Source organism: Schistocerca serialis, chromosome 1, assembly GCF_023864345.2.
Source record: "Schistocerca serialis cubense isolate TAMUIC-IGC-003099 chromosome 1, iqSchSeri2.2, whole genome shotgun sequence".
NCBI lineage: Eukaryota > Metazoa > Arthropoda > Insecta > Orthoptera > Acrididae > Schistocerca > Schistocerca serialis.
Window position 1 is genome coordinate 386,032,205 of NC_064638.1, and position 15,101 is coordinate 386,047,305.

The window sequence follows — 15,101 nt, forward strand, 5'->3', positions numbered from 1 at the left end:
CATGAATGGTGGTGAGTTGAGTGTAATTATTGTCTTTGGAAAAAATCATTTCTGTTCATCTCATTGCGTCTTTCTTTCAGTTATCATCTGTACCATACTATAGCAGTGTTCTCTATATGTGGTCCAAGGTTCATAGAGCTGTGTTACTTGGAAGTTAACACGTATGCGAAAATTAATTTTGGACACTAGTGTAGACTGACAAGCTGATGACGGCTAGAGCGGAACTAAACTTATTTTGGCCAGTCGCTGCAGTGTTGTTGACGAGAGTGACGGCTCGTGGCCTGCCCGCAGAGCCGGCCGGCCGCCCCCGCGGCGCGGGCGTCATCGTGGCGCCGCCCGCCGGCTGCTGGTGCGTGCAGAGCAGCGCCTGCGCCGCCGCGGCGCGCGCCCCCGCCGCGCTGCTGAGGGCCGCCGCCTGCGCCCGCGGCGACGCCGGGCCCTACGTCTGCTGTGACGAGCTGGCGCGCCGCCTGCCCTTCACGCAGAGGCCGCCCACCGTCGAAGACAACGACATCTCGCACGACAGCCACGCGCTCGACCTGCCGGACCTCTGGCACGCGACTGCGCCCGGTGGCCACGAAGTTTCTTTACAGGTCCCCTTCCGACAACGCGGCACCGCTTACCGGGTGCCTGCACCTGGGTCTGCAGGCAGAAATGACGCCACATCACAGCCGTACGACAGACGAGTGTACCGACCGACGACTACTTCCTCCAGTTCGCCGCACTACGAGTACGACAGACGAGTGTACCGACCGACGATTACTTCCTCCAGTTCGCCGCACTACGACGGTCATCACAGCTTCGATTACGGAGGTAACCCTGGCTATTTTCGTGGACCGGACGATGGTTTCATCAGAATCTCGCCCACAGCGACGCCGACGTCGCCAGTGAGAACTATTAGTGACCCGTATTCCTCTGGAGCGACGAATTCTCCCTTCTCTTCCTGGAATCTCAGTCCTACAAAACCGCAGACTCAGTATACTAATAACCGCGGGACCACCAAAAGCCGCAAGAATACGGCTCAGCGCGAAAGCAGCACACAAACTCCCCATTTCAAGCCTGCTCTGAACGAAGAATCCACGTCTCTCAGCTCTTCACAAGAAGATGACTTCCCACATCGCGGAATAATCGAATCTGAAAGACGCCACGACACCGGCAGTGTACCACAGGACAAGCCAGACAATCGTGACGGAACTCCATCGCAAGCACAAACTCCCGATTTCAAGCCTGCTCTGAAGGAAGAACCCAGCTCTCCACACGAAGGTAACCCTCCACATCGCGGTATCGTCGAATCTGAAAGACGCCACGATACCAGCGCAGTACCACAGGAGAAGCCAGTCCATCGTGACGAAACTCCACCGCACGCACAAACTCCCCATTTTAATCCCGCTGTGAAGGAAGAACCCAGACATTTCAGCTCTCCACATGAAGATAACTCGCCACATCGCAGCATCTTCGAATCCGACCGACGCCACGATATCACCAGAGCACCACAGGAAAAGCCAGCACACCGTGAAGTAAACGAACCTGAACGACTACACGACACAGCAGGAGTGCCGCCAGAGAAGCCACCAAATCGTGGTCCCAACGAGTCAGACAGATGGCGCAACACTGGCAGAGCACCGCAGGGGAGCTCACCGCATCACGGTCTCACCGAACCTGAACCACACCAGAACACAGACAGAGTAGCACAGAGGAAGCCACCACATCGTGATGCTACTGACCGTGAGCGACAGCACGGCAGAGGTAGAATACCACACGAGAATCCACCACCTCGTGGTCTTCCCGAATCTGAACGACGACACGACACACATCGAGTATCGCAGAATCCACACCCAAACCCAGTACCCGACTGGCCGCACCAGATACACGGCCCCGAGCATCCGTTCCCTTCCAACCCTCACCACCACCACCATAAACACTCTGACGGTTATCATCCCCATTCATTTCCAGACGTCGAACATTCCCAGACTCTGCCAGAGGACGAGAGACGACCAAACCCTATCCCACTTTTGCCTCCAGAGTTTCTTGAAAACGAGACAGAGTCGACGCCCTCAGAACACAGCAACGACGCAACGGCGACGACAGCGGCAACAACAACGACGACGACGACCACAACGACCAAGAGGCCGATGAAGGCGATTACCACCACGACGACCACGAGCCGGCCGCCATCTGCCTACAATGACGACGCTATCGTCTTCCCCGATTCCGCAGAGACTGGCAACCACGGCGGAAAGCGCTGGACTGACGAACGCGCCGTGGAGAAACACCACCAGCCGAGTAATGGTGACTCCCAGCATCGCGGGGACCCGGAGAAACACCCCAACAGGTCACTGCTGCCCAGCGAGTGCGCCACGCTGCTCGAAGACCGCATCGTCGGCGGTAGCAAAGCAGAACTCGGCTCCTTTCCCTGGATCGCCAGACTCGGCTACTCCGGTGAGTAACAGACGCTGTTACGAGCGGCATTCAGTTTATTTATTACTGCAACTTTCCCAGACTTGCTTCACTCTGAAACTAGCCTTCAAATGGCGTATCTGAGTTTCTTTAGAACCGTTTATACAGGACATTTTTAAAAAAAAGTGTTTCACTTTCGCACAGGAGATACTATAATACACTATTGGCCATTACAATTGCTACACCACGAAGATGACGTGCTATAGACGCGAAATTTAACCGACAGGAGGAAGACGCTATGATATGCAAATGATTAGCTTTTCAGAGCATTCACACAAGATTGGCGCCGGTGGCGACGCCTACAACGTACTGACATGAGGAAAGTTTCCAACCGATTTCTCATACACAAACAGCAGTTGACCGGCGTTGCCTTGTGAAACGTTGTTGTGATGCCTCGTGTAAGGAGGAGAAATGCGTACCATCACATTTCCGACTTTGATAAAGGTAGAATTGTAGCCTAACGCGATTGCGGTTTACCGTATCGCAACACTGCTGCTCGCGTTGGTCGAGATCCAATGACTGTTAGCAGAATATGGAATCGGTGGGTTCAGGAGCGTAATACGGAATCCTGTGCTAGATCCCAACGGCCTCGTACCACTAGCATTCTAAATGACAGATATCTTATCCGCATGGCTGTAACGGATCGTGCAGCCACGTCTCGATCCCAGAGTCAACAGATGGGGACGTTTGCAAGACAATAACCATCTACACTAACAGTTCGACGACGTTTGCAGCAGCATGGACTATCAGTTCGGAGACCACGGCTGCGGTTACCCTTGAGGCTGCATCACAGACAGGAGCGCCTGCGATGATGCACTCAACGACGAACGTGGGTGCACCAATGGCAAAACGTCATTTTTTCGGATGAATCCAGGTTCTGTTTACAGTATCATGTTGGTCGCATCCGTGTTTGGCGACATCACGGTGAACACACAGTGGAAGCGTGTATTCGTCATCGCCATACTAGCGTATCACCCGGCGTGATGGTATGGAGTGCCATTGGTTACACGTCTCGGTCACCTCTTGTTCGCACTGACGGCACTTTGAACAGTGGACGTTATATTTCAGATGTGTTACGACCCGTGGCTCTACCCTTCATTCGATCTCTGCGAAACCCTACATTTCAGCAGTATAATGCGCGACCGCATGTCGCAGGTCCTGTACGGTCCTTTCTGGATACAGAAAATGTTCGACTGCTGCCATGGCCAGCACAACTCTCACCAATTGAAAACGTCTGGTCAATGGTGGCCGAGCAACTGGCTCGTCACAACACGCCAGTCACTACTCTCGATGAACTGTGGTATCGTGTTGAAGTTGCATGGGCACCTGTACCTGTACATGCCATCCAAGCTCTGTTTGACTCAATGCCCAGGTGTATCAAGGCCGTTATTACGGCCAGAGGTGGTTGTTCTGGGTACTGATTTCTCAGGATCTATGCACCCAAATTGCATGAAAATGTAATCACATGTCAGTTCTAGTTTAATATATTTGTCCAATGAATACCCGTTTATTATCTACATTTCTTCCTGGTGCAGAAATTTTGATGGCCAGTAGTGTAGTATTGGCTTTTCACTTTACATCTTTACTAAAGCTCTTTCGCTACTTTACTTAGGTATCAGATGATACGTATGAGGGTAATCCCAAAAGTAAGGTCTCCTATTTTTTATAAGTTCGTAGACCTTTATTTCTACAATGTTTTACATCAGTTTACAGCTTGAACATTTAGCTATTTTCCTACATAATCACCATTTTCGTCGATGCATTTTTGTAGACGCTGTGCCAGTTTTTGTATGCTCATGTCATACCTGGTCGCCGCCATGCTGTTCAGAAAGTTATGAACCTCTTCTTTCACCTGGTCGTCGGAGCTAAATCGCTTTCCGGCCGAATTTTCTTTTAACCTAGGGAACAGGTGATAGTCACTGGGCGCCAAGTCTGGACTATAGGGTGGGTGGGTGATTATGATCCACTGAAACTATTGCAGGAGAGCAACGGTTTTCCGAGCGCTGTGTGGGCGAGCGTTGTCATGGATAATGTGTACACCTTTGGTCAACATTCCTCTTCTTCGGTTCTGAATTGCCCGTTTGAGTATTTTCAGAGTCTCACAGTACCTGTCAGCGTTAATTGTGGTCCCAGCGATTCAGCTCCGACGACGCGGTGAAAGAAGACGTTCGTAACTTTCTAAACAGCATGGCGGCGAGCTGGTATGACACGGGCATACAAAAACTGGCACAGCGTCTACAAAAATGCATCGACAGAAATGGTGATTATGTCGAGAAATAGCTAAATGTTCAAGCTGTAAACTGATGTAAACCACTGTAGAAATAAACAGGTCTATGATCTTATAAAAAAATAGGAGACCTTACTTTTGGGATTGCCCTCTTATGATCATTCAAATGCACGACATCGACATTTGTAGAATATGCCGAGCGAGGTGGCGCAGTGGCTCGCACACTGGACTCGCATTCGGGAGGGCGAAGGTTGACTCGCGTCCGGCCATCCAGATTTAGGTTTTCCGTGATTTCCCTAAATCGCTCCAGGCAAATCCCGGGATAGTTCCTTTGAAAGCGCACGGCCGATTTCTTCTCCTTGACACAATCCGAGCTTGTGCTGCGTCTCTAATGACCTGAATGTTGACGGGACGTTAAACCCAGTCTTGCTTTCTTCCTATTTACACCTATAGAATATCCGTGATTTTAAACAACTCTGGTAGCAGTTGACATTCTACACGATGTGACCGAGTTCATTGCTGCCTACAAAAATTTTGTCATTATCGTACAGCTATACTAAGTTCGTGATAAGAATAAATCTGATGTAAATATTAGACTGTGTGCTCTTTCGCGTCCGCTGGAATCTCACTGGACTTCGTTTCCCGTGGCGGGAAAGCCAAGCTGTCTCGAGTGCAGTGAAGTACGATAGTAAGTTCTGTGCTGTGTGTTTAGTGCACATCGATTCAGCGATAATACGCGACAACAGCTTGACCAGCGCATTTTAACTTGGGAAACGCTGTCCAAGGAGTGGGTATAACTAACCTGAGGTAATGTGAACGGATGCAGTTAAGACGCCAAAGAGACGAGCAGAGACACAGCATAGCTTCTAATGTCATTTAATTTGTATACAGAATGAAATAATATACGGCAAATCGCCAGTAATACGCTTCTTAGGAGACCAGAGGGGCCGGCCGGTGTGGACGAGCGGTTCTAGGCGCTTCAGTCTGGAACCGCGCGACCGCTACGATCGCAGGTTCGAATCCTGCCTCGGGCATGGGTGTGTGTGATGTCCTTAGGTTAGTTAGGTTTAAGTAGTTATAAGTTCTAGCGGACTGATGACCTCAGATGTTAAGTCCCATAGTACTCAGAGCCATTTTACCCACGTTTTTGAGACCAGGCTCTCCTTCTTAGGTAACTTAGTGCTGTACTTGAAAATAAGAGTGATGAAAATTCCTATCTTAAACATAGGGTGATATTTCTGCGTGACTATGTGTGACGAAAAGTATGTTGCAGGGATTTCATAGTACAGTTAAATATTGAATATGGTAAAATTTGAACTCCCTCCATATCTCAATCCGAGGCATACATTTCAGTACGGTACTAGAACTGCCATCTGATACGTTCATAATGTCAACAACAAAATCCACGAAAGACACACAAGCGCCACGTTTCCTCCTCTTCTTATATGACGCACTGCTCTGCATCCCGCCAGCCTTCGGCAGTGATGTATGACAAAGATTCGTGCATTAGTTCCAGTACGACTGCCAACATAAATATCTTGTTACTACTTGCGACAAATCATTTAACTTGGGTTCAAATTGCACAACTGTAAAAATGGAACATTTGTACGGTATGTTCGATGTCGTGGAAATGATTGCTTTTAAAGTCGCTGTGACTTATAACACCACATCTGTGATATAAAACAATGGACACACACCAAATAAAGAGAATTTTATTTTTCATGTTTGTCCTAAAAATTTTATTTGTAATGTTTTCCTAATTTAAACAATTTTTATTAACAATCTTTTATAAAATTTCGATGAGTAAGAATTAATATATGCAATTAAAACGAATTTTGCGTGTGATATATAATTAGCAACAAGAAGTAGTGCATCTTTCATAAAAATGATGATTATATAAATATAAATAACCTATATAAATTACCTATGATATATGTATCAAACTGGAGTGGATTTTCATTCATTAGTCTGGCTGGGCGTAGCATTCATACAGCAGAAAATATACAACGCTTACATACATACGTACAAATTTACATATTTAAGATAAGGTAAATTCTATCATTTAAAGAAATATGTATATAAGCCAGCTGTCTGTTGACACTACAGGATGTTTTCAGTGGGGTTTTCACTGTTTCTCAAGTATTCTTCAGCCCTTGTTTATTTATTAATTAAATCGATAATAGTATAATGTAGCTAACCATACGGTATTGTATGAACTATAAGACGCCACGGATTGTAAGACGCACCTTAATTTTTAAGCAGTTTTTAAAATAATAACGTTTTAATGATTTTTTTATTGTACTGCAAAATCATACTAAAAAATTCTTCATTTATAAAACCGAAATGAGCTTTAAAATCCTTGAAGATCGTTATCAGAACTTTCTTCTTCTTCTTCTTCCTCCTCGTCGTCATACTTGTTCTCTTCATATATGTGATAGTATCCACTGCCATGGAGAGCGTTACTTATGCCGCATTTCTTGAAAGATTCAACAATAATGTCTTCTCGCACTCTAGACCACGACTGTTTTATCCACTGACTACTTGTTTGATTGTAGGTTGTTTAAAGTTTCCTTTGACGTGAATCTAGTTTCATACTAGTATCGTCCACCAGCCCCTGTCATGTACGTGAATAGCAACACCTGGCGGTATTTCAGAAGGCGCTTGAAAATGATCGTTGGATTAAGTTTAGTACCGTCAGCACAACATTAAAGGACACCAGTGTAGTGCGTTTTTTCGTATCCATTTGTTTTTGTAGCTACAGTTTTAGCACAGTTCATGGCAGCAGTTGTGCTACTCGGCACGTCAGATGTCAGAGGAGTTTCGTGTTGAATAGTAAAGCGATGGAAAGATAATATTTTCTCTTTGTGCTCTTGTGGCATTTTCTGACATATTTTGGTTTTGGTTCGCATTCTAAGTCCATGACACTTCATAAACCTGTAGCACCAACCAACTCCATCCTCTCTCAAAGTCTGTAAAGTTCCACTGTGGAGCTAGCTCACGAGCGTGTATTTCAATCATTTTTGTATTACACTCCTGGAAATTGAAATAAGAACACCGTGAATTCATTGTCCCAGGAAGGGGAAACTTTATTGACACATTCCTGGGGTCAGATACATCACATGATCACACTGACAGAACCACAGGCACATAGACACAGGCAACAGAGCATGCACAATGTCGGCACTAGTACAGTGTATATCCACCTTTCGCAGCAATGCAGGCTGCTATTCTCCCATGGAGACGATCGTAGAGATGCTGGATGTAGTCCTGTGGAACGGCTTGCCATGCCATTTCCACCTGGCGCCTCAGTTGGACCAGCGTTCGCGCTGGACGTGCAGACCGCGTGAGACGACGCTTCATCCAGTCCCAAACATGCTCAGTGGGGGACAGATCCGGAGATCTTGCTGGCCAGGGTAGTTGACTTACACCTTCTAGAGCACGTTGTGTGGCACGGGATACATGCGGACGTGCATTGTCCTGTTGGAACAGCAAGTTCCCTTGCCGGTCTAGGAATGGTAGAACGATGGGTTCGATGACGGTTTGGATGTACCGTGCACTATTCAGTGTCCCCTCGACGATCACCAGTGGTGTACGGCCAGTGTAGGAGATCGCTCCCCACACCATGATGCCGGGTGTTGGCCCTGTGTGCCTCGGTCGTACGCAGTCCTGATTGTGGCGCTCACCTGCACGGCGCCAAACACGCATACGACCATCATTGGCACCAAGGCAGAAGCGACTCTCATCGCTGAAGACGACACGTCTCCATTCGTCCCTCCATTCACGCCTGTCGCGAAACCACTGGAGGCGGGCTGCACGATGTTTGGGCGTGAGCGGAAGACGGCCTAACAGTGTGCGGGACCGTAGCCCAGCTTCATGGAGACGGTTGCGAATGGTCCTCGCCGATACCCCAGGAGCAACAGTGTCCCTAATTTGGTGGGAAGTGGCGGTGCGGTCCCCTACGGCACTGCGTAGGATCCTACGGTCTTGGCGTGCATACGTGCGTCGCTGCGGTCCGGTCCCAGGTCGACGGGCACGTGCACCTTCCGCCGACCACTGGCGACAACATCGATGTACTGTGGAGACCTCACGCCCCACGTGTTGAGCAATTCGGCGGTACGTCCACCCGGCCTCCCGCATGCCCACTATACGCCCTCGCTCAAAGTCCGTCAACTGCACATACGGTTCACGTCCACGCTGTCGCGGCATGCTACCAGTGTTAAAGACTGCGATGGAGCTCCGTATGCCACGGCAAACTGGCTGACACTGACGGCGGCGGTGCACAAATGCTGCGCAGCTAGCGCCATTCGACGGCCAACACCGCGGTTCCTGGTGTGTCCGCTGTGCCGTGCGTGTGATCATTGCTTGTACAGCCCTCTCGCAGTGTCCGAAGCAAGTATGGTGGGTCTGACACACCGGTGTCAATGTGTTCTTTTTTCCATTTCCAGGAGTGTAATTCGAGTGCCATTTTGAGGGTGCCCTTGAATCCATTCCAGTAGCTCATCTTCTACATCTCCTAGTTCTGGCCATTTTGCATTCAGTCCTCTGTTTGCACATTTAGTCTTCATTTTTTTCAGTTCTTCTTTACTAGCCCGGCAATCACAAATGGTTTTTTTCTGTTGGTGGAGGGCTAAAATGCTACTCAGCTGCTCTGTTTCCATGTTCTGCTGCATATGATATTACTTTCAATTTATGCCTGCATCGTATGAATACTTTTTACTTTTTTCCTAACGAAACTAGCTACTAACAAAAATGTTGTACTGTTACCGGCAACACAAATCACTTTCAGTTCAACTTCACTGGCACGGTAGACTGCTACGACGCATCATAGGCTAGACAGTGTTCTGGGTTTGTGATGGCGGGGCGGAGGGAGGCGGTGTTAAGCAAGTTTGTGAATTCCAGCAACGCATGTTCGTCGCATCGGTTGCCAGTTGAATCTAATGTTGCCATACAGAGATAGGTTTCCTGCGGCGTCGAATATGTAGCCATTTTTAAGAGTGGCGGTGATTTTAAAACAAACACTGGACTTTTTATGTTAATTTCGAGTATAAGAGGTAACTGAATTTTGAAGGCAATTTTTCGAAGAAAAAAGTGTCTAATAGTCCGTAAAATACGTTACCCCTTATATATCGCTGGTACTCGGGAAATTTCGAAGCAGCGCGCCTTCTGTGCGCAGAGGTACTGTCTTGCAGTTTTGCGTTCATCCATGAATGCCCAGTTGATACTGCCATACTGGTCACGCGCCAGAATAAGAGGAGGAAATCGTCGTTCGATTTTGGTGCGTAACGGTCACGTGTAGCCACGTCGCACCTAAATTACTTGGACAGTGATGAATTGTGAGTTACGAAGTATTACGTCGGTTGGTTGGGTAAGAGTTATTCGGTTTATTCGCAGAAGCTGTACATGATTAAATGCAAAATCAGTGTAAGAAACAGTATCGTCGTTCTTAGTCAGTAGGTTTCGCTGGCGGAACATACGAGGGGAAGTCAAAAACTTAAAGGGAATTTTTCATTTTCTCTCCGTAGGGATTGGTAACACTGCTAGAATCCAGGACCGAAATATTGTGGTCGGCAACAATTCTATACAACGTGTCATTCTTATTTTGCGTTGCAGTGTTGCCAGATCCTCCGAATTTTCGTTAGATCTTCGATTTTTTAATTATAATACGAAATTTTGTGTATTTTCCGATCTTTCTGAAATTTTGAGTGAATTTTCGGAAATTTTCCGATCTTAAATCATCGATAGTACACGCTGCTACATGTCATATGTCTATCATTTCGATCACAACGAAACATTGCTGTAAGAATTACTATCGATGTACTACTACAGTGTTGTCTGGACGCAAGGGCAGGCAAAGCTTTGAAAAACAAACACTGCCCTGCTGATGTAATCAAAATTTTGTCGATCCAACAAAGGAGCATCCGGGCAACAGCGCGTACAAGGGACTGGGCACTTCGTGACTATTACCAGGTGACTTCATAAGGTTGTGGAAGATAGTGGAGTGTTGGAGTTGATTCTAGTGTCCGACTCCACCCGTCGGCTTTGACTAATGACGTAACGTATTTTTTTTTTGTTTATGCCACAGATTGTAGTTATGAATGTTAAAAGCTTTTTCTGGAATTCTTCGTTACGTGCGTATAGTAAAAATCTGATGTACATTGTTTTGTTTTCATATTGTAATTTGTTTTTGGTATCTTTTGTTGATGAAAGCATTCGTGATTTATGGGATTCCGATTTCTTATACAATTGCTTTTCATTATGGATGAGTCAGTTGTATTTACAGTGAAAATGCCCCTTGGCAGGATGACTGACCGTAAATCAACTAAGATTTTTACGATCAATGGGCGTTATTGCAGAATTTTGCAAGTGCAGTGATTGTGGTAATTATATAGCGTTCACAAGGTTCCATTTTCAAGAACTTCCGATGATTAAACGTGGAAGTGCAGAGAAAATAATATATGGAGGTCTAGACGCAAGCGACCTGGTTCGAAAGATCGAGGCCAAATTTAGAAGTAATAGTCATGTTAACTCACTATTCTTACTATTATTATTCTTCTAAATGTGTCACGCACGAAACAGCGGTTCGTGTGGCACTGTAGTTAACTGGTTTTCATTTTATAGAGAAGTATGCCGTGAATTTATAAAGTAAAGGGGATCATTGAAGGGGGGAGGGTAGGGTGTACAATTGAAATAGACGAGTCAAATTTTGGAAAGAGAAAGTATGAAAGGGGGCATGAGGTTGTTGGGCTTTGGGTATTTGGAGTAGCAATTTCTGGAGGGGATTGTGCAGATGTTGTATTTAGGATCGTTCCAATTCGTATGAAAGAACTGTTAACGTCTTTAATTGAAGAATATGTGGAAGAAATTTCACTAGTGAGATCGGATGGGTTTGCTTCCTACAAGAGGTTGGATGACAGGGGTTATCATTTGGTTGTAAATCACAATATTGAGTTTAAAGATTACACGACAGGGGCGTGTACAAACACTATCGAGGGCATTGCGGAACTGTAAAATCTGTCGTCGGGCAGGGAAAGAGAAGGATTTTAGTGTTGCAAGGCCATTTGGATAACTACTGTTGGAGGAAGAGTATTCCTTAAGGTTATTGTGTATTTCTAGCATTTATGAAAGTAGTCAGCAAAATGTACAAGCCTTATTTTGTTAGTTAGGTGTGGGTGAATTTCCTATTTTTTCCTTGTTTTCTCCTTTTTTTTCATGGTCTGTCGATTTTGTACTTTTTTGGTTTGTCTGGGGAGGGGAAGGGTTTTCAAAAAAAAAAAAAAAGTCTTCAAATGTGTGTGAAATCTTATGGGACTTAACTGAGAAGGTCATCAGTCCCTAAGCTTACACACTACTTAACCTAAATTATCCTAAGGACAAACGCACACACCCATGCCCGAGGGAGGACTCGAACCTGGGCCGGAGGGTTTTCTGTCGTTTTAATATTTTTTGATGTAATGGTGGGCCGAGGGGTTGGGTGTTGTGTCTTGTGCCTGTGGGTTTATGTGATGGATTTGTGATATAATTTGTCTTCTTTATTTTAAAATTTTGCGTCTGGTTGGGGGCGGGTGGCGGGGAAGAATTGATTTGGGTGGTGCCTCCTTCGTGCCTGGCAGCTAGTGTGTCTTATCGATTTTTGTTTAGTTATTCTGGTTGTCGGTTTCAAGGTTCTGTTACTTTTGCGTTTTATTTTTAGTTTTTTTATTGTGTAGTGATGTTTTTTCGGAGTAGGATTAAAATCCAAGGAGAAGAAATAAAAACTTTGAGGTTCGCCGATGACATTGTAATTCCGTCAGAGACAGCAAAAGACCTGGAAGAGCAGTGGAACGGAATGGACAGTGTCTTGAAAGGAAGATATAAGATGAACATCAACAAAAGCAAAACGAGGATAATGGAATTTAGTCGAATTAAGTCGAGTGGTGCTGAGGGAATTCGATTAGGAATTGAGACACTTAAAGTAGTAAATGATATTTGCTATTTGGGGAATAAAATAACTGATGATGGTCGAAGTAGAGAGGATATAAAATGTAGACTGGCAATGGCAAGGAAAGCGTTTCTGATGAAGAGAAATTTGTTAACATCGAGTATAGATTTACGTGTCAGGAAGTCGTTTCTGAAAGTATTTGTGTGGAGTGAAACCATGTGTGGAAGTGGAACATGGACGATAAATAGTTTGTACAAGAAGAGAATAGAAGCTTTCGAAATGTGGTGCTACAGAAGAATAGTGAAGATTAGATGGGTAGATCACATAACTAATGAGGAGGTATTGAATAGAATTGGGGAGAAGAGAAATTTGTGGCACAACTTGACTAGAAGAAGGGATCGGTTGGTAGGACATGTTCTGAGGCATCAAGGGATCACCAATTTAGTATTGGAGGGCAGCGTGGAGGGTAACAATCGTAGAGGGAGACCAAGAGATGAATACATTAACCATATTCAAAAGGATGTAGGTTGCAGTAGGTACTGGGAGCAGATCCCTGATGTAGTCCTACTCTCACTGGAAATGCCTTTGTTGCACCTGCACTGCTCCTAACTTGTGTCAGTGCACCTTCATACATGTCCGCTACCTCCCTGATATATTTTTCTGGCAGGAATTTACTTCTCAGACATCTCCATACCTCTTGCCTCGGCACTCTGTCATATGCCTTCTCAAGATCGATAAAGGCTGTATGCAATTCGGCTTGCACTTCTCCGTGCCTCGCCTTAGTGCAAATATTGCATCGGTTGTTCCTCTTCCCGGCATAAACCCAAACTGTTTCTAGACGCAACCTCTTCTCAATTATCCTTTCCCAGATATTCATTGTGTGGGACATCATTGTTATCCCTCTATAGTTGCCACAGTTTTGGATATCGCCCTTCCCCTTATACATGGGAACCGCATGTGGCATTCTTTCTCCTTTCCACATCTTCTGCATTAGATCCCAGATTATGGCCTTCCCATTTTTCATTTTCTTCATTGCGTTTTTGACTTCTTCCCTACTTATACTTTGGGTCATTCCTTTATTTATATCTCCATCCTCATACTTCTCTCGTACATTTTCCTCATTTAATAGTCTTTCAAAGTACTCCCATCACCTTTTCAGGATTTTCTCCAGGTCGTGTAATACTACATCTGATTCATTCTTTATCTGCCTCATTGATGTTATGTCCTTGGTCACCTTATTTCTTACTTTAGCAATCCGTAGGAGTTGTCTGCCGTCCTGTCTTCTTTCCAGCTCCTCATACGCCTCTTCCATTGCCACAGCCTTTGCTTTTGCCACTGCTCTTTTTGCCATCTTGTAGGCTTCCCTATCCTCCTGTCTTCCTGTTAAGTCCCATTGTTTTTTACCTCTTTCTTCACTTTTATCGCTTTCTGACGCTGACCATGGCTCCTTATCTTTTGTGGTCCCTTTCCTGTCATTACACCCAGCACATCTTTTCCAGCTTTTGTCATTACATTGCTATTATAACTCCACCACTCCTGTACATCCTCTGGTAGTTTCACTTCTCTTAATACTATTTCCTTGAATTTTTCTCGCAACACTTCTTCTTTCAGTTTCCATCACTTTATTCTTTGTTCTCCTCGCTTGATACATTTACGTCTTTTCCCCACTACCATTTCGTAATCGGCCACTACATTTTCCTGTCAGGCACGACGTTTTAATTAATTACTTCTTTACTACGAACTGTATTCGCGACACTTTTTTCAGACAGTGCTCATATATAGCACTGAATATACATGCAAAATTATACTGTTGTACGGCACATAGTACAGGAGACATGACGTCGTAAACACTGAGATGCGTGAAAAACTGCCGCATCGTGTACGACACCAGATTTTATTACTTCTTTGTTGTTAGATCTACTTGCAACGCATTTGGCACACAGTATTCACATAGCCCGGGGGGGGGGGGGAGGTGAGAAAGGAGAAGGACAGAGAAATGGAGGAGGTGGAGATGGACGAGAATTCGAGGTGGAGGAGGTGGACAGAGAGATGGGCAGAGAGAGGCGGAAGGAGCAGACCGCCTAATGGAAATGAAATACATACCCAGGAAACGTCGGGGACTCAGCTAGTTCGTAAATAAAAGGCAAGCTGTGAACTGCGTACCTGCAGCTCTCGGTCTTAAAATCCATTGAAAAAACTGTAGGACTTAAGCTCGCGCCATGAATACTCCCATGTCTGTAGGTTTCTGCAAAAACCTGCTCAGCTATTTTGAGACGGAAAGTTGCGTCGAAGACGTCATTCGGCGTAACGCCGTTGGGTAAAGCATAGCAAAAAACCACGTCTGAAATTTCCCACTTGGAATAACAGAGCTAGATTTCGGTGCTTACGTTTTTCACGTTCCACGGAATTTTGTTATTTGAAAACTCTTGAAAGTTTTTCAATTATAAAACGTTATTAAATTCTACATCTTTATTCTTCATGTTTGCATACTTGCCGTTC

General features: G+C 45.5%; 1 protein-coding gene across 1 annotated transcript in view; it reads left to right on the plus strand.

Annotated features, from left to right (window-relative positions):
• Positions 1-206: 206 nt before the first annotated feature.
• LOC126474889 (serine proteinase stubble-like) overlaps positions 207-15,101 on the plus strand; it is an 87,131-nt gene continuing 72,236 nt past the window's right edge. The window contains exon 1 of the mRNA XM_050102421.1: positions 207-2,439. Within this exon, the coding sequence (XP_049958378.1) occupies positions 207-2,439 (2,233 nt within the window). The remainder of the gene's footprint in view (positions 2,440-15,101) is intronic.